The sequence below is a fragment of the Actinia tenebrosa genome, unplaced genomic scaffold, assembly GCF_029948245.1.
Source record: "Actinia tenebrosa isolate PJP-AT-01 unplaced genomic scaffold, QUT_ActTen_1.0 PGA_scaffold15__27_contigs__length_11533743, whole genome shotgun sequence".
NCBI lineage: Eukaryota > Metazoa > Cnidaria > Anthozoa > Actiniaria > Actiniidae > Actinia > Actinia tenebrosa.
The window spans coordinates 316,796-344,758 of NW_028292575.1; the positions used below are offsets into that span (position 1 = coordinate 316,796).

The window sequence follows — 27,963 nt, forward strand, 5'->3', positions numbered from 1 at the left end:
AGGGAAGAGGCTTAGTGTGAATCATAAAACTTTAATACTAGAAATAAAGATATATATTTTCCCTAATTATCAAGTAAATGATCTAGAAAGAAAATTTCTATAAACAAAAAGAAACGAGAAGAACTGATTTGAATCATTATAGTAAGAGCTGAACCTGCCTATGTTGGATATGGCTTCAGATTTTCGAGTGCCTCTCAAGGGTTATGTCGTTTCTATGCGGAATTTATAGCTAATAGATATTAATAGCCCCAAAGTATTGCATTTATTTAATCAAGAGTTCTAGTTAGTTGAATGCTCGCGCTCGTTATCCGGTAAGTGTTCGATTCTTTAATCTCATTTGCTTACTTGCTACGGGTTTTCTTGGTTGAGATTAACACACCGTCTGCATATGTGAACGATGTAGTAGTAAGATAGTCAGTGTGTTATCGTTAAACTCAATTGTATGTTAACATTACGAAGAATGGTAAAACGTCACTGATGTACATCACAATTAAGATCTTCAATTCTTAAACCTCTTGCTATCGAGGAGCTTTATACTCCTTTTTATCATTCTAATATTGTGAGAGTACGAGTAATTGTTGATATCTATTTAGCATAACGTTTTCCTTGATATCTATTTTCCATTTTTCATAATGAGCCGTTTTCTTCTCAGAACAACAAGATGGAAGGAGTGATTTACAAATTTCGTTATTTCCGGGTCATCGCAACTGGGTTGATATTCCTCGTTAATATAACTACATCTTTTGCAGGTGAGTTAGTAAACTTTACAAGACTCCGCCAAACGTCCGGCAGTTTCATTCAAATTCGTCAATCTAATATTGTACTTCATATAGCAAAGCGATTCTTAAAATTGTAAATGTAAAACATAGCCAAACCTCCTATGATCGTAAGCGAAAATTAGAGAAAGAGTACACTATTGATACTAAATCGCGAAATTAAGTCCCGCGAAAAATAGCGACTCGAAATGACTTAAATCCCTGGTGTAAAACCCTTTTTATTAACTTTAACATACCTGGACATGATTATAACGTGATGGTGCTATTCAAATATAAATGCTAAGTGCTTATTGGGCATAATTGTAATTAACATAATAGAGTACCGAAGTGTGACGTCATATTCGAAACATACGAAATATCATATTTGAAGAAAACACATAATTTCGACACTTCTGTCAACTTTAAATCTATTGCGAGCTGTGAGAAATGGAGATTTGCAGATTTAAGGTCCAAAAACAACTATTAATTTTCTCCAATTTTGCACTGGTTCCAATCACGTTATAACCAAAGGATACAAAAACATATGGTGATATTTTTCTATTAAATTTCCTATACCTTAACTGTTTCATGCTCTATCCCTCTAAATTTCACTTTATAAGTACTGTTTGATAAACGAGCAGGAGTCTTTTTCGCAAAATATGCCTCTTCTATTTTTATGAGTATTAAGGGAACAAAAAAATCAGTACCTATAAGGTAATTATGCGACAATTCAAGACGATCTGTAATGATTTATTTCAAATAATCAACGTAACAACCTTTCCTAATTCCTTTAATAAATATTTATGATTAAAATATCGTTTTTCCTAATTTTGTAGGTTGCGAAAACGTTTCTTTAGGAATGGAATCAGGAACTATTCAAGATGGCAGTATAACAGCTTCTTCTCCTCAACACCCAGCCAAGAATGCCAGACTACATTACAAATCAGGCTCATCGTGGTGTGCCGATACAAGTGACTCTGATCCATATCTACAGATTGACTTAAGGACATCTCACCTTATTTGTGCTGTGGCGACACAAGGAAACAGTATAGCAGATCGGTGGGTGAAGACGTACCAGATACATACATCTACTGATGATACAACATGGACCACTTATCAGGAGAAAAACACTGACAGGGTAATGTAGCATTAGTGATAGTATGATAGACCAGTGAGTAAAGAGGTATTAGATAGATACATCTACTGATGGTAGAACATGGACCACTTATCAGGAGAACAATATTGACAGGGTTGTAGGGACCAGACTTAGACACGCGTAACTCAGTTTTCATTTAATTCGTAACGACTCTCATTACATCTCGTCATCGAAGACTTTGTACAGTTTATGACCTTTGTATGGTTTATACGCTATTGTACGGTTCTACAACGAGAAAGTTATATTCTTAACATAAGACTTACAAATCTGAACGTAAGAAAACCGGAATTTACCTCAAGTTTGGCCTACAATAATGACTTTAGATCCTCTAACGTCCTTGCTACGTTCTTGTTACGTTCTTGTTACGTTCTTGCGCATGGCGAACTATGTTACCGCTGACCATATCTTACACCGCCCCCCAAAAGGGCATTGACCCTTTTTACCTTACCAAAAAAAACGGTACTTATGATACTTATATAACAGTAACTTAACTATCTTAATTTTTTTTTTTTTCCTAGTACGTGTATTCACGCTTGTTATTTCATGGGGTATCATCAGAATCCTCCTGTTGTTCCAATAGGCTCAGCTTCCTGATATCTCTTTCGTAGCTTCCTTTGGCGGTACGCACCAAAACTCTTCGTACTACTCCTAGGTTATCAGGATATGTCTCCATAATGCGTCCTAGGGGCCATTGTCCTCGTTGAAGGCTGTCGTCTTTGATCATTACCAGATCACCTTTCAACACGTTCTTCTGTTTCTTGAGCCATTTCTGCCTTTCCTGCAGCGTTGGAAGGTATTCGGCTACCCAGCGCTTCCAAAACGAATCTGCTAAACTTTGGGCCAGCTTCCATCTTTCCCTTGCCGCGATGTTATCGTCGTTCGGGCATGGCGTAGCACATGAGTTCGGTCTGAGAAGCAAAAGGCTGTTTGGCGTCAATACCTCCATGTCCTTAGGGTCATTTGAGACGGCTGTTAGCGGGCGATCGTTTATGATCTTCTCGACTTCACACAGTGTCGTCGACAGCGTTTCGTCATCAAGTAGTTGATTTCCGACTGTGGCTCTAAGAATTCTTCTGGTTGAACGGATCATCCGTTCCCAAACGCCTCCAGTATGACTAGCGGATGGTGCGTTGAAATACCATTGGATTTCTTTCTCTCTCAATCTTTCGCGTATCTTCTCTTGGTTCCATTGTTTCAGGGCTTCTTTGATCTCCGACTCGGCTCCTCGGAAGTTGCTCCCGTTGTCACTGTACAGTTCAATAGGTGCGCCTCGTCTGCTAACAAATCTGCATACTGCTTGGATGAATGAGTCCGACGTCAGATCGGAGGAAACTTCTATGTGCACAGCGCGTACACTCAAACAGGTAAAGATACATCCATACCGCTTAGCAGTCCCGCGTCTGTATTTGACGTGTAATGGACCGAAGTAATCTACACCGGTTGATGTAAATGGCGGTCTACCAGGGGTCACTCGAGCTTTCGGCAACGGTGCCATTATCTGTGTTGGAGTTTGCTGACTTTGACGACGGCACGGTACACATGAGTTCAAAACTCGCCGGACAGTAGATGGTCCCTTTATTATCCAAAACTTCTTCCGTATCGCCGCCAACGTTTGGTTACGACCAGTATGGCCATTATGCTTGTGGTAATGTCTGATAATCATACTCGTCACATGATGACTGGAGGGTAATATAGCTTGGTGCTTGTGGGTTTCGTCTAGTGGAGCGTTTGTCAAACGACCACCTACTCGTAAGACTCCATTCTCTGTAATCGGGCTCAGGTTTTGAAGACGATCATGTACGATCTTTGCTCCATGTTTAGTACGCATCTTGGTTGGTGCTGATGGAAAGGCCTCTTTCTGCACTAGCTTGATCACCTCAACTTCTGCTTCCGACATTTCATTCACCTTTAATGGTTCTGAAGATACTGCAGGATGTTTTGTCTTGTTGAAGTGCCACATCAGATATCGCTTGTAGCGTAGGAGCCATGCAACCATTTTACATAGTCGGTACCAACTTGACCAACGATGCAGAAGCTCATCTAAGGAAGTGGTAACATTCTTGACATCAACATTCGCTTTGACTTGAGCGTACATTTGTGCTTTGCTTCCCTTTACTTCAGCATCCTCGTCTCCTATCTCTTGCTCGTTGTCTGGTGATGACGGCCAGTAATCTTCTTCCCTTTGTAAAAACTCTGGACCATTGAACCATTTGCACATCTCCTTTTCGTCGTTGACTTTAATGCCTCTTGAAGAGAGATCAGCAGGGTTACTTTCCGTCGGTACATGACGCCATTGTTCTGGAGAAGATGCATCGTGGATTATTTGTAGCCTGTTAGCTACAAATGTATGAAAACGCTTGGATACATTTCGAATATATCCGATAACGATAACAGAGTCTGTCCAAAATACAACACGGTGTATTGGCATTTGTAGCTCTTGGCGTATCTGCTTGTTTACCTTTACTGCCAGGGTCGCCGCTGACAATTCTAGTCTTGGTATAGTTATTGTTTTTAAGGGAGCCACTCTTGACTTTCCCATGATCAGGGTACAATGAATATTGTCTTCGATGTCGACCAAGCGGATATACGACGCTGTGCCATAACCTTCTGCAGAAGCGTCGGCAAAGTGATGTAGTTCTGCACTTCGTATCTCTTTCAAGGTTGGTGACTTGTAACAGCGTGGAATTTGTACTTCCATCAGTTTCTCGACCGTTTTCTTGATTTCTGCCCACTTCTTAAGACATCCTTCTGATAGGCTTGCATCCCAGTCGTGATTGAGGCGACACAGCTGTCGTAACATCATCTTCGCGGGGAGAACAAATGGTGCCGCTAAACCTAGCGGGTCGTAAATAGATGCGACGAATGACAAGATACCTCTTCTTGTGCTGCTCGTTTCCTTTCCTTGACGGAATCCTAGCATGTCTCTTTCAACGTCCCATTGAACGCCTAAAGCTCTTTCGACAGGCAACTTTTCCATATCGAGACTGCCTGACCTTGCTCTTTCCATAGACGGTACTGCTGATAGAACTTCTCTTTCATTGGAAACCCACTTGGTGAGCCTAAAACCTCGTTTTGCTAGTAAAGAGGTAAGTTCTTTGACAAGTGAAATTGCTTCATTTACATTTGCAACCGATTTGAGGCAGTCATCCACGTAAAAGCTGTTGTTGATTGTTTCGATCGTCTGTACACTGTATTCTTCTCTACTATCTTCCGCTGCCTTGTGGAGTGCGTAAGAGCAGACGCTTGGTGACGACGTCGCCCCAAACAAGTGAACGTTCATGTTATACTCCTCAGGCTCGCCTTGAAGATCTCCATTTGGCCACCATAAGAAACGCAACGCGTTCCGGTCACTTGGTTGTACATAAACTTGATGAAACATCTGCTCGACGTCTGATAAGAATGCCACACGTTCCTTTCGGAAACGTAGTAACACTCCAACCAACGAGTTCGTATTATCCGGACCTTGCAGCAGCTGCTCGTTTAACGATGTTCCGTTGTAAGATGCCGCACAATCATAGACAACTCTGACCTTTTCGGGCTTTTGTTGGTGCATCACGGGATGGTGAGGTAGGTACCACCGGGGACTTGTTCGGTTACTTTGTTCCTTGTGATCGCTTGCTTGCACTTTCTCTGCGTGACCTCGCGATATATACTGTTCCATGGTTTCCGTATATTTCGTTAACAGCTTGTGGTCTTTTAAAAGACGTTTCTTTAGTAACATGAGTCGTGTTTCTGCCATTGACTTGTTGTCTGATAACTGTGGTCGCTCGTACTTCCACGACAATCCTATTTGGTAGTGTCCATTAACGAATTCTACCGTTTTGTCCATTATCTTCTTGGCACGTTGGTCTTCTACCGAGAGGCACTCTCGAACTTCCGCAGTGCATTCAGAGAACTCGGAATTATACATGCGCACAAAGTCGTCGTGTATGTTCGTTAAGACTGGTTCCGATTCATTACATCCTATCGATTGATCAACATGGATGTAGTTCATACTTGCTCTTTGCCTGCTTCCCTTTCTCAATGGTCCAGTCACTGTCCATCCTAATAACGTTCGCAGTGCAAAGGGCTCTCCCTTCTTTCCACTTCTAACTTCCAAAGGACATAACGCTTCGGGCACGTCACTACCGATTAGCAATGTTATCTTCTTGTCTATTAACTCTGGCAAGTCAATGTCCTTCATGTGATTCATCTCACTGACATCCTGTTTGACAACAACGTTCTCTTCAGTGATAGGCAGCCGGTTGGTCGTCCAGACGTTCGTTATTCGTACACCCTTTTCAGTTGACACTCCAGTGACGTCTAAACTTAGCTGTCTTCCGTTGTTTTCTTGATCACCCGTCATAGTAGACAGAATGAACCGCACCGGCTCTCCTTTTATTCCAAGATCATCAGCAAGACTTTGTAGGCACATTGACGTATCGGATCCGTCGTCCAAGAAAGCATACGTTTCTACCTCTCGATCGCCGTCGGGAGCCTTTACTTTAACAGGGATAACCTTCAAACTCACCAGACGTGAGTCAGTCCTTAATGCGTTATTGTGGGCTACATTCGCAGTCCTAGAGTGAACCGTGCTTGGTGACTTGGTTGTTGCAGAACTGTTGTCCGTCTCACTCTTTGTTTCTACACGTGGTACTATTTTATCACTAGAAAGGCTTGGTTGACTACGTGGTCGTTGTTCATTCACCAGAGCTGTGTGAAGTAAAGGGTGATGGTTACCTTTACATCCTCCTTCGTTGCATGCTCTCGTTTTTCTGCAGTTCTTCGCCACGTGACCCCCTTTAAGACACTTCCGACAGAGTTCCCGTTCCGACGTCACGTCCATACGTTGCTTTCCCGTCTTTTCACGAAAACTTTCACACTGATCGAGATAATGTTCCTTGTCGCATAGAGGACAGTGGGGTCGCCAGGTTTTGATTTGTGAGGCCTTTTCTTCGGAGTGATTCTTGTTTGACGTCGTAGCGAGCGTAGTCACCTTAGCAGCTGGACCACCATAGGCTCTAGTTTTTATCTTCACGTCTCTGTCAGCTCTGTTATCTTGAATCAATTGACCAAAGTAAGTGTTTGCTACGGTAGCTCGTTGCTCGATGAACTTCGCTAGATGTAAAAACGTGGGAGTTAGTCCTTGATCATAAATTTGACTGGCCCTTTCAGCCCACTTTGCCTTCAACGTAATTGGTAGACGATTTACGACCTTTCCTAGAGTGTCCAAAGAATTCAAGCTTGATTCAAGTCCGAGCTCACTCGATCCCAGTAGACAGGTCTCCATATCGCGAGAGAGCTGTGATAACCTTTCACTTTCCGTTATTTTGATGCATGATCCTTTAACGACTTTGTCTAGAAATGCTTTCGATACAACATGAGTTCGACCAAAGTTCTTCTTTAAGATATCCTTTGCTTTACAGTAACCTTCACTTGGTGGCATCATCACACAATGTTCAATCGATTCTCTAGCTTTGCCCTTGCAGAATTGAATTAAGTAGCTTAGTCGATCACTGTCATGTGTCTCTCTTCCTTCGATGTTTATCTCAAAGTTTTTGATGAACAATGGGAACATCAGTGGATCTCCATCGAATGACATGTATCCTCTCTTGGGCATGCTCAATGTCCTGACAACTTCATCCATTGTCTCTTGTTGTTTTCGTAAAACGTTAAAAACTGTAGAAGTGTTCGTGGTGTGTGCCGACCGAATGTCGCCGTCTGTTCGATCTTGAAGAAAATCATAATCAGTTTCATTGCTGAACACTTGGCCTTTGTGACTCTCATCTGATCTAAAGGATTGATCGCCGTCTTCGCTATACACGTGCGACTCATTAACTTCTCGCTCTACATCTTCTAACTTAACTTTGGGGTTTACATCAACGTGTTTAGCTTCAGGCTTCACTTCCACGTGCTTTACCTCAGGTTTCACATCTACGCGCTTAATTTCAGGGTTTACGTCAACGTACTTAGCTTCAGACTTTACATTCGCGTGTTGAACTTTAGGCTTTACATCCACGTGCTTACCTTCGGGGTTCACATCCACGTGCTTAACTTCGGGGTTTACATCCTCGTGCTTAACTTCGGGGCTTACATCCCCGAACTTAACTTCGGTCTTTACGTCTACGTGCTTAACTACGGGTTTCACATCCACGTACTTAACTTCGGGGTTTACATTCACGTGCTTAACTTCGGGCTTTACGTCCATATGCTCAACTTCGAGCCTTACATCTACGTGTTTTACGTCAGGGCTCACATCCGTATGTTGAACTTTAGATGACTGAGAACATTCTTCGAGATAATCGAGTATTTTGACTATTTTCTCACCGTCACTTTGTATTGGTAGGTCGAGAAATTCGTTTTGCTATCCATCACTATCTATTTCGTCCACCACCCGCATGTCTATCTCAGCCTCTTCGATTTCTGTTCGAAGTCGGTGTTCTTCTAGTTTCTTCTCTAGCTCCTTCCTCTCATCCAGCCGCTGCAATCGTAGACGTGCCTTCTCCAACTTAGCCTTTGTAGATGCGCGACTGCGTGTTGAAGATCGACTGGACTTTGACGACATTCTACTGCAAGACTTGCGGCTCCATCTGTCGCCTTCTTCGGTTAAATTGACGGAAGCGAAGTGTTTAAACATGTGAGGTGATGGCACTACCGTCGTCGTTGTTAAATCTCTTGTCGCGGCTGGCACGGTAGCTTTCGAAGCTTGGTCATTAACAGTCGTCAGCCATTGTCCACAATTCAGTAAACACGCACCTCTCCGTTGAATCTCGTTGGTGTGTTCTTTGGTGAAGGTCTCTCTTTCGTGCAAATCCATTAGCTGCATCATTTTGTCATAAATCCTTGTCAGTTCTTTGAAGGTAGATTCCATTGTGTTCCTCTTTTCTTCAACTAAGTGTTTGTCTGATAGTTTAATTGCTCGGTCGATTTCGTTATAAATTCTTGTCAAGTGTCCTTTGTAGCTACTATAGGATCTTTTGAAGCTTGTCAGTTTCTCTGAAAGTACTCCTTCCACGTCGTCATACGGTATGTTCGTAGTCCTCAGTCTTGGTGGTAGCATAAGTGTCTTTGATAATCCATAAATATCATGAACATTAATTGGAATCCCTGTGTTCAACGGCCCATGAAGATTGTTCCATGAATTTCCTGTTGATTCGTAAAAACTGTGTGATGGGATTCCTGTGGTACACCAATGAACATCGGTTGGCGGTATTCCTGTGGTCGGCGGGTGAAATTCGCTAGACGGAGTTCCTGTGGTCTCTGAACTAACATAAACATTAAGCGGTCGACCTTCGGCTCTTGACAAACCATTAACAGGAACATTACATGTTGAAATTGCCATAGCAGGGAATTCATAACTTCCTGAAATTCCAGTAGTAGTCGGCGAACCATAAACATTGACATTAATTTTTGATATGCTAGCGTTAACATTTCCACATACTTCGCTTATCGGGTTTTCAGACTCATCTTCGTTTGTTTCAGTTGACATGTCAACTCAGTAATTTCCATTCGTCGTAACGTAACAATTTTCAGCTCTTTATCACTAGTTTTCCATTTGCCTTTTACCTTAACTTTGGACGACTTGAGAACTTGATGTAGGGACCAGACTTAGACACGCGTAACTCAGTTTTCATTTAATTCGTAACGACTCTCATTACATCTCGTCATCGAAGACTTTGTACAGTTTATGACCTTTGTATGGTTTATACGCTATTGTACGGTTCTACAACGAGAAAGTTATATTCTTAACATAAGACTTACAAATCTGAACGTAAGAAAACCGGAATTTACCTCAAGTTTGGCCTACAATAATGACTTTAGATCCTCTAACGTCCTTGCTACGTTCTTGTTACGTTCTTGTTACGTTCTTGCGCATGGCGAACTATGTTACCGCTGACCATATCTTACAGGGTAATGTAGCATTAGTGATAGTATGATAGATCAGTAAGTGAAGACGTACCAGATAAATACATCTACTGATGGTACAACATGGACCACTTATCAGGAGAACAATATTGACAGGGTAATGTAGCATTAGTGATAGTATGATAGATCAGTGGGTGAAGACGTACCAGATAAATACATCTACTGATGGTACAACATGGACCACTTATCAGGAGAACAATATTGACAGGGTAATGTAGCATTAGTGATAGTATGATAGATCAGTGAGTGAAGACGTACCAGATAAATACATCTACTGATGGTACAACATGGACCACTTATCAGGAGAACAATATTGACAGGGTAATGTAGCATTAGTGATAGTATGATAGATCAGTGGGTGAAGACGTACCAGATAAATGCATTTACTGATGGTACAACATGGACCACTTATAAGGAGAACAATACTGACAGGTTAATGTAGCATTAGTGATAGTATGATAAACTAGTGAGTAAAGAGGTACCAGATTGATATATCTACCGATGGTGTAACATGGACAACTTATAACGTATCCGGCATACATCTGTCACTTTTAGTGTAAGTGGGCTTTTTGTTTCTGGTTCACAGATATTCTACGGTAACTATGATCGTTCAACTGTTGTACGTCGTGTTCTCTACCATGGTATTATTACAAGATATCTACGTCTTGTACCCAAGACATACCAGCCTAGTTCACCCTGCCTGAGGACAGAGATTTATGGATATCCTTTTCAGACAAGTAAAATTAATTTGATATACTCTTGTGGTTTTTTCATACCCTGCGAACACAGTCTCCTTTTACCTCCTCTACCTCCTCTACGGGCGAGAGGAGGTATAGAGGAGGTAAAAGGAGACTCTGCTCGCAGGGTAGTTTTTTCGATGCTTTCCGATTTTTTCCAAGCACAAAACAGACTCGCCGACGCCGAGTCGAGATGCCTAAATATTTATCGCCTTTTTGGTATTTTCCAGGATTCCATTTTCAGTGTATAGAGACCCTAGCATGGGTCTCGGGTCCCGTTCATGACCTTCCTATTTATTCATGTTATGTATATATTACTTTTCATACTTAGTTCCCAATAAATGTTTAAAAAATACGTTCCAATTCCCAACTCCTCGAACGGCCCCTACATATTATCGGAGACCCTTTACATACTTAGTTTTTAATGTTTTGCATAGGTCTGCACTTTCTCGATACTACACATATTTTTGACCTCTAAACTTTCTCCTGTTAAGATTGTCCAAGCAACAGTGTTGGTATACCCGATCCTAGTTTAGTACCTAATCACAGGTTTACATCAACGCCGTATTATTGGCCTTACCCACCACATCATGGAAGACTTGGTAATAGCAAAGCCTGGGCTCCGAATACAGAAAATACACCTGGTGATTATCTACAGATTGATCTTGGTGCTGTGTTCTACATATGTGCTGTAGCTACTCAGGGGGCTGGGGAAAGTTTCAAGATTCACTGGGTGAAAAAGTATCAAGTATTGTACTCAACAAATAACGTGCAGTGGACAACATATCAGGACATGTCTGGAGAAACAGCGGTAATGTGCTTAGAAACCAGTTGATGTTGCAGTTTTTTTTACTATTATAAGTTGAATTGTGAATTGACGATTTGTAAATCTTTTAACAATAATAATAACAAGTATTAAATTGATCTTAATGTAAAATCCTAATTTTTAATTTTTCAAAGGAGTGTATCTTATAAATTATTCATCTCGCTGTAACTATCACATTATGTAATAAGTAAGTCACAATATTTTGATATCTAAATTCGAAACAAATCAAATTTAAACTTTTATTTTATTTTTGTAAGTTTTGACTTAATAAGTACGTAAAGACATGTCGAAACGTCGTCGAATTTTTATAGTTTTTATAAATTTTTATCTATTTTTATCTATTTTTTCTATGGGACATAGAATAAGTAGCATCAACTATCCGGTTAACATTTTCACTTTTCGCCCTTTCTTTTCCGTTTGACAGTTCATCGGTAACTCTGACAGAACAACAGTGGTTACTAATGCAATAACCAACCCCTTCAGAGCCAGGTTTGTTCGTGTACTACCAACGGAATACCAAGACTGGAAGATGCTAAGGGTAGATTTCAAAGGACTTTCGTTAGGTAGGTAACAAATATTGAAGTGCTCTGCATGACATTACATGTCATAAGATTTCTCCAAATTTATAAAGTGTTGTTCAATTTGTTAAAGGTTGCAGCTATTCGCTTGGTATTGAAAATTCAGAAATAACAGAATCACAGATGATGTCATCTTCGTCATCTGATGATTCTCATATTGCATCAAATGCTCGACTGTATGGCAATTCGTCATGGTGCAGCCAAACAAATGGTAATAATGAGTACATACAGGTTGACCTTGGACAGGTCAAGACAGTGACAGGTATTGCAACACAAGGTAACCCAGATATGAATGCATGGGTGGCGTCATACAAAGTTAGTTACAGCTTTGATAACACATATTGGAATGAGTACAAAGAAGGACAGGTCGTTAAGGTAATATCGTCTGGGCTATGAATATTAGTCATATATATAAGCCTGCTATATGAGTACATCCTAATGATCTAATGACAGGTGTTTTTTAATGTGAGCTTATTAAAAGCCTTTTGATGTTAACAATCCACTTATTATTATATTCTTTTGTACATTCCCGGATTGTATTAAATAGAATTTAGAAGGAAGCAGCGATGGGAATGGCGTCAGAGTCAACTGGTTTAGGAATTCAATAGCAGCACGTTATATCAGAATTACTCCTCAGACCCACAACTCAGGGGGCGGTGTCTGTCTACGATTTGATGTCTATGGATGTGATATCTGTAAGTCATACGAGAAAGTATTTTTAAACTGAAATCCTTACTTATCTCATGGGAATATTAAAATCTAATCAATAATGATAATTGTGCGGTTTCACTGCAGTCGTTGCCCCCAAAATAAGCCTAAATGACCTCATCCTTCCAACCATCAAAGGAAGATCCATTACACTAACATGTAGTGTACTTGGTGAACCAGCACCTGACATACAGTGGTTTAAGAATGGAACAAAGATCAACGGTGCAACACAATCAACACTACAAGTACAGTTTGTCTCTGCTGAAGACGTGGTGTCCAAGTACAACTGTACAAGACAAGATCCCAACACACGAGCTGTGATCTGTAACACGTTCTACACGTGTAGGGCAACGTATCCAAACTACGTTCCAAGTGGAGGAATGAATGAGGCATCGGGGAAAGTGACGGTGAACCTGAGTAAGTCAAGGGATAAGGTTCTTTGATTCCATCTTTGTTGAAAAATTTCGTTTGCAAAAAAATAAATGAAAAAATCTTAGTACTCATGTTTTGCCTTTCTATAATGCAGATGTGCTGGAATCACCAGATGTTGCAGTAACACCAAACAAGACATCGATGACACTCATCTGGACAGCAATGACTGCTTCTGATGACGTTGGGACCATTACCTCGTACACCATACAACTCCTAGATCAGAGCGGTTCAATCATCACCTATAATGCACACCATCCTGCTTCTAACTACATGTTTAAAGATCTCAAGCCGTACACCAGCTACAGCATCAGAATGAATGCAATAAGTACTGTAGGGCAAGGACTGTGGAGCAGTTGGCTAAATGCTTCAACACTAATTGCTGGTATTTGTCATTCAAAATTGCTTGTTCATATAAAGCCGAGCTTTTCATCGACCTTTGCCGAGTTTCATTTAAAATACTGCATTTTAATTTATAATTGAGTAGTATATTACGTACGTAGAATATTAATAGTTGTATACAGTTTTCTTTAAGTTTGCAGACATGCCCACACCTTCCTGCGTGCATCATTGTGTGCTTTGGAAAATAACTTCAGCATCTTTCATATGGAAAGTTTGAGCTCTTCGATTAAATTCCACTCATACACATACACTTCCACGTATATAGAATTGGCTCTCATATTTTTGAGAATTAGTGAGCGCACGAAAAAAAAAACAAGTTCAAAATTTCTGGATCAGTATACCATTAGATGGAATTTAATTCCGCTGTAAAAGGTTTAATGTTTCCATAAATTTTAATTTCTTGTTGAATATTTCATGATTCTATAATTATATTTCTTTGTAGAGCCGCAAGGCGTTCCATCGATCATAGGGACAAATTTACTGTCATCAGAAAGTATTAGAATTTTTTTGAAGGTAAACAAGTTTATAATTAACTACGTGAATGGATGCCATATCATGTACCTAAACTCATAAGGCCTAAAAAATACAATGAACCCGGTGTAAGTGAAAAGACCCATGCCTTGTAATTTTGTTAATAGGATAAGCTGAAATTGATGGTTTTCACAGCCGCCATGTTGGAGGAATTTAAAGTGCTTATTAGCCTTTACACAATATTTTCAGAATTGATTCTTTAAATAGTGAATAGTTGATTGTGAAAATAATTCGTCATTTGAATGTCGGGTCTTTGAGATACGAAGGTTTATATTTCCAATATGTTAATGACTATGACGTAACATAAGGGATTTGAGTTATTATATCCTGTTTATACTTCAAACGGGAAATTTGACACCGCATACTACAAATCCAACGTCTTTCACGAATATTAAAGATAAAACATATTAATAAACGACATGACATTATTAGAAAGTAAATCTGGCTATTTTTGACTCTGTGAATCATGAGGAGTTTACTTTTAAGTAAAAGTTTAAAAACTTTTAAATGAATAACTTAGATCTGTTTATTCTAGTACTCACAATTAGACCTGTTACATGGTCCTATGGCTGGATTCAGAATATTCTACACACCAGAAGGCGGATCACAACAACAGACTGACGTGGGTAACGTCGGCCATGCAACGCTGACGAATCTTAGAAAATACACTAACTACGACATTTTAGTGGCTGTACGAAACACTATGTATATGGGTCCTGTAAGCAGCGTTACAACAATAAAAACATTAGAGGATGGTGAGAAGGAATTTATCTTTGTTCCTTGTTTGATTGATATTTTATTTTGATACAGTTGCAACTATCTGCAATTTTTTTCTTTCTTTCTCTCAGTTCCTGATATTGGGCCACAAAACACAACAGCAACAAAGTTAAACGACACAACATTTCTGGTTGCTTGGCAACCGTTAACAACAGATCAAAGTAACGGCGAGGTTACTAAGTACGAGATCTTTTGGTCAATAGTTGTTGGGGGAGGTCGTTCACGAAGATCATTACAGGAAATGTTTAATACTACAACACAGGCTACCCAGTACACACTGTACAACCTTAGATTGTGTGCAACCTACCGAGTATCTGTCAGGGGTCATACCAGTGTTGGACCAGGACCCAAAAGTACCATTAATATTTTGACATCGCGTGAGTTGATATTCTTCTGATATTTGGAACCATTTTCAGAACACAACTAATAAGCTTGATTTTCATTCAGAGCCTGATAACCCTACTGATGTACAAGCTGAGAGTCATACGAAGACTTCTATTAAAGTAAGATGGAAAAAGCCCTCACCAATATCATTGGTTGTTGATGAATATATGGTAAGTTGCGAGTGATCGAGACTAGTCAAAAATACTCGGTGACTAGGTAAAATCTAGTAATTTTTGATAATTATAAGTATTATATTCAAACATTTAGTCATAACTCGGTGATTTTCAAATACTTAGATTAGCCTTACGATATGATGGCACTTGAATTTATTTTGGTTAGTTGATTAGTTTGATTGTATGTTCAAATTATGGAGTGTGTCCTGTTTACTCGATTTAGATTGAAGTAAAAGGTTCTAAATCATACTGGCCAAAGTACTCATTTTCAAAGACTTACACGCAGAATGGAGCACAAACTAACATGGTAATCGACAGTCTTGTGCCTGGTACAAGCTATGAATTCTGGGTAACTGCGTCAACAGAATGTGGAAAGAGTCAAAAAAGTGAATCAAGTAAAAAAGACACAGACATTGACAGTAAGTTTCATAAGTGATTCCGGTTTTGCTTGCTGTCTCGCTGCCTAAAGCATCATTTAAATACTCCATATTCTAGATCCTGTTAAGCCTACAGGGAATTCTGTGACTCTAAAGGACAAATTTGACGTTCCATTATGGTCAGTTGATCCTTTAAATGGACCAATCAGGTAGTTATTACAAATTGTATTTTTAAGCTTGTACAACACATTTTCTGATTTAATATATTTAAAAATCGAGATCTCCCCCTTTTGAGTGTGCTACAGGTCTATACATCAAGATATACCTAATTATGTAGAGAAGTTTACACTTCGTATCCATTATTAACGTCACTATTAACATATTACAGTTCATATCAAGTTATCGTAATCAAAGGGAACAAAGATTTCAGTCACTTACCACCAAATATCAGTGACTACAAAGATGCACAAGAGCTTTACGTCACAGCAGAACTGAAACCAAACGAGATCAAGTCATCTTTTGCTGTTGGTGACAATAAAATATATGGAACCTATAAAAATGTACCACTAGACAAAGGAAAAACATCTACTGTTGTAGAAAGAGCGATTACTGAACGTCAAGGAGTAAGTACACCTGCTAGAAATTATATCAAAACTTTCGTCTAGTACGTAGATCGGATATAATGATTAACAGAAACTTATATACAAGTATATCAAAAGTATATCAAAAATTATGGGACATCATTACTGATATTTTTTCAGAAAGCAAGGGCGGATCCAAGGGGAGGCGGGGGGGGGGGGGGTAAAGGGGTGCTGAAGCCCCCCTTCAGCAAAAAAAAAATTGAAGAATTTGATGCCTTTTTTCATTGTTTTCCGTTGTGTTGACGGAAGAAACTCAATTAGCCCTAAATTCAAATAGACCCCCCCCCCCCCCCCCCTCTGAAACTTTGCCTGGATCCGCCTTTGGAAAGCCATAGTGATAGACAAATCGAGAAAAATATCGGGGAGGATACCCCATAATTTTCAATATACTTTTGATAAACTTGTATATATGTACGAAAGGGTCAAAGTTTTTGCATATATTTGAAAATAATTTTGTCTTCTTTATTTCATTTTTATTTTTTTAAGAAAGTGTATGCGGGTCAAGCAGCAATAGTAGCTACAATTAAAGTAACCCAAGGTATGATAACCTGTGCATCCCTTTCCCCCATAAGCCTTTGGATTTTAAAAAAAATTCATAAAGAAGAAATACTAACTCCAACTAATTAATCGATTGTCCGATCAATGAAGTAATAGATGGAGAATGAAAGAACGCGAGAGTCATTTTGGGAATGAGAAAAAAAAAAAAAAAAAAAAAAAGATCTACCAAATAAACGAAAGTAGGCATGATGAGTGGATGGATAGATAGATAAATGGACAGAGCAGAAAACACGGGAATGAGTGATAAAATCAAGAATAAGAATAGGAAGATAATATACCTAATCAAGAAACATACTAATATGTTTACAGAGAAAAAAGGAGGTACTGGTAAGGGTAAAGGTATGTCCCCAGTTGGACCAGCTGCAGGAGCCGTGGTTGCGTTTTTCCTCATCTTGGCAATGATAGTTCTAGTAGTGTTAATTAAACGGTAAGCTCTTTTTCAATTCACTGGCACCGTATATAGTGTTCTTCGCTTTACACGATAGTCTTGACAACTCTTCATAACTGAAATACTGATTTAGAGTCAGAATCAAGCCAAATTCCTGGAAAATGCACAAGGAGCCGCGGTAGGCTTTATTTCAAGAATGCGTACTCCCGCAAATACAAGATAATAAAGGCAAAATCTCTCGCAAGCTTGAAATTCACTTTTGTATCGTGTTACTTTTGCAGTCGCCGTCAAAAAAGAGATGCGAGGAAAGAAAGTACGGTCCCACTTGATGATATTAAAGACAATGAAAGTGAGAATGTAAATAAAGGCCAGGAAAATGAATTAGTGGTTATTTCGACTGCAGGTACGTTGGCTTCCTCGTTTTACGTGAAATTAATCTCGTATTGTTTGACACTGGTACCAAATTCAATCTAACTATCATCCTTTGTAGGAGCGAGCATAAGTTACCCATTTTATAAGACAAAGTATATGGCAAAAGATGATTAATACAATTAGATTACATACCTAACAGCCATGTATGCTTTTTCTTAAGAAGAGGCTGTTCCTAGTCAAGATGACATTTACGACGAAGCAATAGAAAACGATGTGACACCAATTCCAGTGCGGCAATTCGCTGAGTACGTGAAATCCACCAAGGCCACCGACTACGCACGACTGAAAGAAGAATACAAGGTAAGAACTTCATAGACTTGCTAATAAATGTTCTTGAGTATTTTGTTAAAAATTATTTTGATTATTTTGATAGAAGCTACCAAACGCCCTTTCCTACTCAAAGGCATTTGCCAAAAAGCCGATGAACAAGAAAAAAAATCGATATGGCAACGTCATTCCATGTAAGTACAGATTTAAATTCCTATTAATCTTTTCTTTGAAAATACGAAACTTTTGTGTTCCTTTTTGTACAGATGACCATTCTCGTGTGATTATCGAACAAACCGATGGTGATGAGGATTCCGACTACATCAACGCTTCTTATATAAGTGTGAGTATAGTTCACTCACCGCCATACGCCAACCATATATTGTATTGAGTGACAAATTGAAATTTCGCCTTAATTGGGTTAGTTTAAAATGCGTGCACAATTAGTGCACCGAGTGCTAAAGCCTAACTATTTAGACTAGGCATCATTTCTTACTATTATCTGTTCAACAGGGATTCGATGGAACGAAACGTAAATATATTGCTGCACAAGGTATCATCTAGACTAATACATTTACGAGATTAAAGTTAACATGCTGGAGAAAATTTTAAATCGCCTTTATAGAGCGTACAACTTGTCGACATGTCGACTTGTCTAACTTTAATCAAGTTCATTTTAGATTATTGTTCTAGTACTTTTAAGGTGGCTGGACCCCCTCACGCTTGACCGCTACCTTCCACTTTTGGAACGCTGGTGCATAAACGTGTTTTATCCGATTGCAAATCTTTTTTCGCTTGGCCGCTTTCCGATTTACTCCCGAAGCATGGTAATACAGAGTTGTGACAAACGTCCCACGTTTGAATAAAAAAAACTGTGTATAACCATGCTTCGGGAGTAAATCGGAAAGCGGCCAAGCGAGATCAGACCGTGCATGGTGCGAAAGAATTTGGTGTTATGGTCATTAGCAAACAATAGAATTCCCAGAGCATCAAATCGTTGGGAAACGATCAATGTTTTCTGTATTTCTCGTTCGCTTTAGACCGCTTTAAATGAGTTCAATAGTCTTGCAATTTTGTGTAATATTAGTTTAAGTTCTAATTTGTATCCTGACGTAGTTTTGAGAGAAATGATCAGCGAATTTTAGAATAATGGAAGATCTAGTAAGATTGACTAGAAAACTGCGATGAAAAGTGCGCATCAAACGGTTTACCCCGTCTTCTGCACTATACGTTTTCACAAAATCGCATAAGTCGATTACCTTCAAAATGTTCTTTTTAAAACTAGATACAGAGTAAAACTAAATGAGCAATGACTTTTGTGAATATATAGCTCTGAAATATTAATTTCGGCCGTATGAAATCCATTGTTTAGTTTTGAAGTAGATTATGCATTATATTTAAATAATCTCAAATATCTTATAATTAGCTAGATAGATTTTTTCAAAAATCCCCACAAATGGAGGCATCCAGTATATAATTATGTGGTACGAAGCATTTTAGTGTTGAACGCTCTGCAAGGCTAAAATTATTTTCTAAACGAAAACAAATATTTCATCATAATCACGTGTTATGACGCCCGATCTCACTAAAAACTGCATCAAACATTAATTCAATCTTTATGTGACTTATGTGCAAAAAAAGATTTGCAATCGGATAAAACACGTTTATGCACCAGCGTTCCAAAAGTGGAAGGTAGCGGTCAAGCGTGAGGGGGTCCAGCCACCTTAAAGCTATCTTCTGAGATTGGGAGCCATAAATGAACATTATGTCACGAGTTTGACATTTAAATATCATATATTCTTATCAAGGACCAGTAGATCAAACATTTGGAGACTTATTATTATTTATTTATTTATTCTTATCAAGGACCAGTAGAGCTAACATTTTCAGACTTTTGGCAAATGATTTGGGAGCAAAATACTGGTACTATAGTTATGCTGACCAAACTAAAAGAGCTGGGCAAGGTTAGTAATAACAAAAACAATGGTTTGTAATCGGTCTCTCAGTTCCCAATTTTCTATCTTATCAAGACTGATTATTATTTTCACAGACCAAATGCCATCAGTATTGGCCAGAAAATAACGAAACGTACCGACACATAAATGTGAATATCCATAAGACCGAGGTGTTCCCGGATTACACCATACGTACGTTCTTGTTGAAAAAGGTCAGTGTATACATGCTATCAAAAATAAATTAGGATTTGACATAATGGAGCAGACTAGAAAACCCGATGATATTTTTGATTGTACAAAGGATTAAAAAGATGTATTGATTCACTAACATCCACTGTTTGCCGTTCACATTTTTTTCTGGTACAGACAAACAGTGACGAGAAGCGTTACGTGATACACTTCCAGTTCACCGTGTGGCCTGACAAAGGAGTACCACATTATGCAACTGCTGTTCTTGCTTTCCGAAGAAAAGTTAAAGCAATGAATCCTCAGGATTCAGGACCAATCGTAATACACTGCAGGTACTGATAATGTATTTTACCTAATCTTGACCAAACTACTTAGATTTTTTATGATTCATTTGTTTTATTCAGTAAAATAGCATTTGCTAATTTAACATCATAAAAAGGAAATCAAAGATATAACAACCATTTTAAATAAAACAACAGAATCAAACCAAAAAATTCAGAAGTGCATCCAAGACGGTGGCCATTAAATTTTACAAACACTCTCAATAAACTACTTCGAAGATACGGCGGCCACAACGGGTCGCAAAGCATTATGGATCGTTTAGGGGGCAAAAGCTTTATAACATTAATGACATTGATATTAACAGCTCACCACGAGAGACTACAAGAAAAGATGAATTAAGACGGCAGATCGATCACCTTAACCCATAAAAGAAAGAAAGACAAACGAAACTCTATATATTTACCGTCTGATTTTATTGATTTTATCTGTGACCAACCTTACTGTACACGATCCTGTTTTATCTGATCATTATGCTGTTCATTGTATGTTATCTGTAAACAAGCCTCTACTTCAATCAAAAAGCATTTCTTATCGCAAGCTTCGTGCAATAGATGCTGATTGTCTCCAACAAGATATTATGAACTCTGCACTATATCAATGTCCTGCTACTCAACTATCTGATTTGTGTACTCAATATGACTCTGTTTTATCGTCTATTTTAAATAAACATGCTCCTTTACGTTCTCGATCCATCTCCCTTCGCCCAAGAGCTCCATGGTATACTGACGAAATTCAAATTAATAAAACAAAGCGTCGTAATCTAGAAAGACGTTGGCGACGTTCCAAATTAGAGGTTGACCGTGAATTATATGTTGATCAATGTAATGTTGTTAAAAAACTGATTTTTGATGCAAAAATGAATTTTTATTCTAATTTGATTACTGATGCTGGTTCTAACAGTAATGATCTATTCCGTTCTATTGATCGATTGCTACACCGTATACCTGAGAAAAAACTACCAACCTCAACTTCATCCACAGATCTAGCTAACAATTTTGTTTACTTCTTTAAAAACAAAATCGTTAACATCAGAAATGGCTTCGTTCCTACGTCACATCTTTCAAATGATTTCTCTTATCTGGATTCACCTAAACTGGATTGTAAAATTGATTCATTTTCGCCTATCTCTATTGATGAATTATCAGCCATTGCGAAAAAGATGTCATCTAAATCCTGTAGTCTTGATCCTTTTCCTGCAAGTCTCCTACTTGGACATTTTGGTGCATTACTGCCTACTATATGTGAAATCGTTAACCTGTCACTTCAAACTGGTGTTGTTCCATCTTCTCTTAAAGTTGCTGTTTTAAAACCGTTACTGAAAAAACCATCTCTTGATCATGAAATTTTTGGAAATTATCGCCCTATCTCTAATTTAAAGAATATCTCCAAGATTATTGGAAAAGTCGTTTCCCTTCAGCTAAATGATTATCTGTCTCTGAACAATCTCCATGAACCATTGCAGTCTGCATACAAAACATTTCATAGCTGTGAAACTGCTCTTCTTCGAGTACAAAATGATATCCTCCACTCCATTGACAATCGTTCTTGTGTTGCCATGCTACTCTTGGACCTATCTGCTGCATTTGACACAGTTGATCATCAAATTCTTCTAGATCGTCTCCATACAAAATTTGGCATTTCTGGCATAGCTCTTCAATGGTTTAAGTCCTACCTCACTGATCGCTTTCAATTTGTTTCCATTGATGATTTTTCTTCTGAAGCCCTTCAACTTGATTGTGGCGTACCTCAAGGTTCTGTACTTGGTCCTTTGTTGTATCTCCTTTATACTTCTCCAGTAGCTGATATCCTCCGAATACACAGAATGCCTTTCCACCTTTATGCTGATGACACTCAATTATATATTCCTTTCTCCTGTAATGATGATTTGTCCCTTAATGATTCCATGAATCTGATTGAAAACTGTCTATCTGATATTGATGCTTGGATGACTACAAATAAATTGAAACTAAATAAAGGCAAAACTGAATTCCTGTTATTTTCTTCAAAGCACAGCCCACAGTTAACTCTTCCTTCTCTTCAATTTGGTTCTGATGTGATAATGCCCTCAATGCATGCTCGGAACATTGGTGTCATATTTGATACGCATCTTACTTTGGTTCGTCATGTGAATAATATTTGCAAGTCTTCTTTTTATCATCTCAGAAACATTGCTAAAATAAGAAAATACATCTCTTTGAAAACAACTGAAACTCTCGTCCACGCGTTCATATCCTCCAAACTCGACAACTGTAACTCTCTGCTCTTTGGCTTACCAAACAAACTCTTAGATAAACTACAATCTGTACAGAATGCTGCTGCCAGAATAATCACTCTTTCCCATAAACATGACCACATTACACCTATCCTCGTTAATCTGCATTGGCTACCAATTGAATCTAGAATCAAATATAAAATCCTATTACTTACTTTTAAAGCTCTTCATGGCCAATCTCCTATCTATATCCGGGAACTCATTTCAGTGTATAAACCGAACCGTAATCTTCGTTCTGCATCACAAGTTCTTCTATCAGCACATTCTTATAATCTTAAATCTTATGGTCATCGCTCCTTCTCTGTGGCTGCTCCTGAACTCTGGAACTCACTTCCAATATCTCTCCGAAATGCATCAAGTCTTGCCTCATTCAAAACTGAACTTAAAACTTATCTCTTCAAATTAGCATATTCTTTGTAAATTATTTTATTTTGTCGTTGTCTTTGTCGTTTGTTTACTAGCGCTTAGAACAGATTTGTATTTGCGCTTTATAAATAAATATTATTATTATTATTATATTATTATTATCTTTGTTTTGTTTTGCCTCCTGGCAAGATGGCCGCCGTATCCTCGAAGTAGTCCATTAACTTACTCTAAAGGTGGTGTTACACGGGACAACTTGCAACGCCGATTTTTCGTGCAACGCTATTGCGCCATTTGTGTGTTGATTTTTTGCGAGATGTTACACGGGAACAACTTTTCGCGCAACATTCACTTTAGTATTCGTTCCACGCGCTGCCAACTCACTCACTGCTATCTTTTTTCTTATTTTCTTGCTTTTATCATTTTTTATCAACTGCAAAAGTTTCATCTTATCCGTTTCATTAGGTTTAGACAATCGTTGCAGTTGCTGTACTGTTTAAACTTACTTCTTCTACAGACGGCGCCATTTTGTTGCGCGTCAAATCGGCCATGGACATGTTACACACATCGATTTACTGAAAATTCGTCATCTTGCGTTGCAAGTTTTTGAAGCCAAATCAAAAGCTTGCAACGTTACACCTTAAATCACGCTATTTTCTATTTGGTTTCATTTCTGTAGCGCTGGTATTGGTCGTACGGGATGTTACATTGTGATCGACGCCATGTTGGAACGATCAAAGAAGCTGCGAAATGTCGAAATAGCAAACTACGTCTCAAAGATCAGAAAAGACAGGATGAACATGGTCCAAACTGACGTAAGGAACAGCAAATTGATTATGATTATGATTATGATTATGATTATGTTGATGTTGATTATTATTATATTTTACCTCTATTTCTTAATTACCCTGATCAAATAGGGAATCAAAGTCCTTCCCTTCTTTCAACTTTGTCCCATTCTGTAGAAAAAATTGGGGGGAAAAAACAGATAAGAAAAAAAGATATGAACGTCTATTTCGTCATCTGTGTTCATGAATAGGAGCAGTACGTCTTCATACATCTGGCTATATTAGAATCTCTTACTTGCGGGAACACAGAAATACAAGCCTTTAAACTACAGGCTACGATGAACAAGCTGTTAACAATTAGTCCACAGAAAAATGCAACTGGTTACGCACTGGAATTTGAGGTAATTTTGAATTGACACGACAAGCAAAACTCTTGGGTTTCGAAATATTTTTCTATCGTTAATTTTTCGCATTTTGCTTTTAGCGTCTAAACCTTGTGACAGCTGATTATGCAGAAAACGAGTGTGATGTTGGTGGGTCGAAGGAAAATGCGTACAAGAACCGATACTCTGATGTTATAGCTTGTAAGTATTTTAATTTTTCTACAACAATTTATCTAGACTAAGCCCAAGGGGAAAAAAAAAACCAAAGGAAAAGCAAGGCCTAAAAAGTGTTGCGAAGATTTTTTATTTGTTTTACACTCAAAGTAGTAATGATGAAATCTGTTCAAATATTTCTCTTTCATGGCCAATAAGTAAATGACAGCCGAGTACAACTAATGAGAGAAGATACAAAGAACACGGACTACATAAATGCGTCTTTTGCCGATGTAAGTATTTAGTCCAATCAAAATGTTGTATTGGTGGTTACTGAACGGTGACATTATGTTGACGATGATGATCTTGAATCTATTGTCACGAGAGGTGGTCGTTGTATGTAGAAACAATCAGACACACTTACGAAATGTTTTAATGATGCACTGATGTGTAATTCCTGGAAGCATACGTCTATTTTAATAAAGGTTGGCGAAAGTTTTCTTGAATTTTGCATACCAAGCCAGAAATGCACTGTGGGCGATGTGAAGCACGGGTGGCGTAGCACGGATGGCGTAACGGTGAGAGCGCTCGCCTCTCATCAATGCGACCCAAGTCGAATCCCGCCAGGTTCAGTGTTGTATGGGAATAAAAAACATGTGGCAACACCAAAAACTCCAAGTACATTTTTTTAAATATCTATTTTTACGTATCCATGTCGTTTATGATAGAATGCATTATCGTAGAAACTTAGCACGACCTCAAAAAAGTATACCCAAAGCTGTGCCAAATTTTAATATGCATTACAAAAGTAGTTCGTCTGAGTGTTCTTAAAGTCATTGCATCGTTGCATGTAATGTTTTTGATTATGTATAGTTTTCTCCCTTATTACTAATCGTTTCATTTATTGCTAAATTAATGTCCAGGCCTACAGAGAGCGCAACGCCTTCATCTTGACACAAGCTCCATTACAGAACACCATCGAAGATTTCTGGATCATGGTTGTGAATTATGACATCAAAACGATCGTGATGCTCAATACGCTCGAAGAAAAAAATGAGGTAAGTTCTTGCCTATTAAAGGACTAACTCGTGTTTATCTAATTGCTGCAACTGTTTTGATAATTTGTAATTACAGCAGTTTCCACAGTACTGGCCACATGAAGGATCTGACAAATACGGTGCTGTTACAGTTGAACTGAAAGACACGCGAGTTGTTGGTGCATCACGGGAAGTTGTTGCAAGAAGCCTGCATGTGTCATACAAATCGGTAAGCCATCAACGTAACATACAGGAATATATTCGATTCATGCAATGGGCAACTTTAACGTATGATTTCCGATTATTATTTCAGGCGAGGGTTCTTGTTCAACACCTGCAGCACTTGAAATGGGCCGACAAGTCCATCCCCGACAATCCACAGACTGTGTTAGAATTGCTAAATGAAGTTCAGCAGTCACAAAGACAGAGCAATAACGCCACGCCATTTGTTGTCCAGTGCAGGTTTGTTATCTCTGAAAATACTGATGCCACTCATCGAACTGTTTAATTCTTTAGGCCTGACGGATAAGAGGAAAAGTCGCAGCTGGCAAGTGGGAATCAAGCTTCTAGGTACTCATGGACAGCAACACGCTGACCAGCCTGATCCCTCATGCTGATGACCCAACGCAAACAACCACAACTGATCCAAACGGCTTTTATCACAATATCGTTTAAACCTTAAGTCATTTTGTTTCGAAGTTTTTTAAATGAGTGCAAATGCATTTCTCTCTTTTTTCCCCAGTAATGGTGTTGGTCGAAGTGGGACGTTCTGTGCAATATCTTCGATTCTGGAGAGAATGAAGCAAGAGCAAGTCATCGATGTGTTCCAAGTGGTCAAATGTATACGTTCAAACCGTCCAGGAGCTGTTGAATCACTGGTAATAATTTTAAATAGAAGCAATTGATTTTGTGACATCAATTAATTTTGATTCAAGAGATGAGTCTTTTAAGACAATTTAGCGGAGGTACAGTGAAAATCTTGTATTCATTTTCGTTCTTTTTCTAGTGATATTTTCTCTTTCTTTTATAGACCCAATATGCCTTCTGTTACCAAATCATCCAGAAATACCTCGATTCATTCGATGAATACGCTAACTTTTCCAGTTGTTGAATATTGTTAATTTTGGACGAGTGGATTTCAAATAACTTTTAGAGGGATTCTGATATAGAGTATTAATTAATTGTAGTAAAAAGGTGTGATAATCATCCACTATGAATTATCTTCTCTATTTCCTAATTGCTTTTTCTTATAATTTAAAGTAAATTTAGCTAAATTGTAGTAAATGTTAGAATAGTTATCCACTACTTTATTTTTAAGATATATATGAGCTTATCTGCTATTTTTTTACTGAAAGAAGCGAGGGGGGGGGAGTGGGCTGGTGCAAATGGGGAGGGTGCCATACCTTTTTGTTCAACCAAAAATGAGGGGCTGCATGAAATTATGCAAACATTTTTTGGGGGATCATGCGTTTTTAGTCAACTATTTCAGGTTTGATATAGCGTATAAAGCTAATTAGTTTACATTTTCATAGCAAATTTAAAGCATAGAATCTCGGAAGTGACTCCGAGAATACTTTGGAAAACACAGGTATTCGGACCCAAGCAAGGGGAGAGGGGGAAGGGTTTTCGGTGGGTAAAATGTTAAGGAATGCGTAAGAGTGTTTATAGAGCATGAGGGTATGGATGGGAATGAGCTCGTATGAATATTGTAGGTTGGAAGAGATATAGGAAAATATGAAATTTGTAAGGATTAATTTGAAGGCAAAAAAAAAAAAATTATGCACGCTACTTATGAACCATTTCTTAACGAAAATAATATAATGCATGTAAAATTGTTCCGCAGAAAATAGTAATAAAAGAATAATCATAAATAATTATAAATATATAGCTTAACTCAAATCATTTTTTCTTAGTTTAGTTGTTTGTTGCTGTTTTAAATTATTCTTTTTCTCGCCGTCTTACCTTGTTTTAACTTGGGTCAGCTTCAACTTTTCTCCATGGCCAGTTTTGCTTCTACAGTACTAGAATTTTGAACTAGGATCGTAAGCAATCCAGATTCGTGATTTTTTCTGCCTTTGCTTCTCATTTTACTACAAAAAATAAAAGTTAACAGTCACCGAAAAACCAGTCTATAAATTATACAATTTTATATTCGTGAACACTAGTGAACTTCTAAATACCTGAAAACAACTTAGAATATATCATATTTTTTACCACAATTGTAAATTTTCTCGCGCGCTGATTGGTTAAAAAACGTCGTAAATAAGAGGCCATACCAACAAATGGCGTCATGCAAGATTTCGTGCAGTCTATTTCCTAGAGTTTTGTGAGTTTTGTAGTAAAAAACAAATTTACGATGGTTGAGCGTGGTATGTCCTCTTATTTACCACGATATGACGCCAAACGTTGGTCAAAATTAGTTATGGACCCACTCGGCTTACGCCTCGTGAGTCCATA

The 27,963-nt window shown here is 38.4% G+C and overlaps 2 protein-coding genes and 1 long non-coding RNA gene across 4 annotated transcripts; 1 reads left to right on the plus strand and 2 right to left on the minus strand.

Moving 5' to 3' along the window:
* Positions 1-266: 266 nt before the first annotated feature.
* On the plus strand, positions 267-27,405 carry LOC116288858 (receptor-type tyrosine-protein phosphatase S). 2 transcript variants are annotated; one of them, XM_089030720.1, is made up of 36 exons: positions 267-311; positions 653-749; positions 1,592-1,893; positions 10,403-10,553; positions 11,048-11,364; positions 11,804-11,942; positions 12,031-12,332; positions 12,505-12,652; positions 12,753-13,082; positions 13,192-13,479; positions 13,939-14,009; positions 14,563-14,782; positions 14,876-15,181; positions 15,252-15,358; positions 15,585-15,780; positions 15,857-15,947; positions 16,127-16,361; positions 16,866-16,917; positions 17,247-17,364; positions 17,607-17,728; positions 17,918-18,057; positions 18,131-18,218; positions 18,291-18,367; positions 18,538-18,577; positions 19,891-19,988; positions 20,075-20,191; positions 20,346-20,500; positions 23,825-23,960; positions 24,185-24,334; positions 24,418-24,517; positions 24,689-24,762; positions 25,393-25,527; positions 25,604-25,735; positions 25,820-25,968; positions 26,249-26,384; positions 26,537-27,405. In XM_089030720.1, the coding sequence occupies exons 2-36, from the start codon at positions 662-664 to the stop codon at positions 26,615-26,617; spliced, it is 5,391 nt and encodes a 1,796-aa protein (XP_088886846.1). In that variant the 5' UTR covers positions 267-311; positions 653-661; the 3' UTR covers positions 26,618-27,405. The 2 variants fall into 2 exon arrangements, with proteins under 2 accessions (XP_088886846.1, XP_088886847.1); XM_089030721.1 differs by having other exon boundaries at positions 17,921-18,057.
* Positions 2,033-8,098, minus strand: LOC116292759 (uncharacterized). The gene is made up of 2 exons (XM_089030572.1): positions 2,205-8,098; positions 2,033-2,136 (listed from the first exon to the last, which is right to left on the minus strand). The coding sequence occupies exon 1, from the start codon at positions 8,096-8,098 to the stop codon at positions 2,453-2,455; it is 5,646 nt and encodes a 1,881-aa protein (XP_088886698.1). The 3' UTR covers positions 2,033-2,136; positions 2,205-2,452.
* Positions 9,510-9,793, minus strand: LOC148910777 (uncharacterized). Its single transcript, XR_016119878.1, has 2 exons — positions 9,682-9,793; positions 9,510-9,613 (listed from the first exon to the last, which is right to left on the minus strand). It is a non-coding gene; the product is annotated as an uncharacterized LOC148910777 (long non-coding RNA).
* Positions 27,406-27,963: the final 558 nt, after the last annotated feature.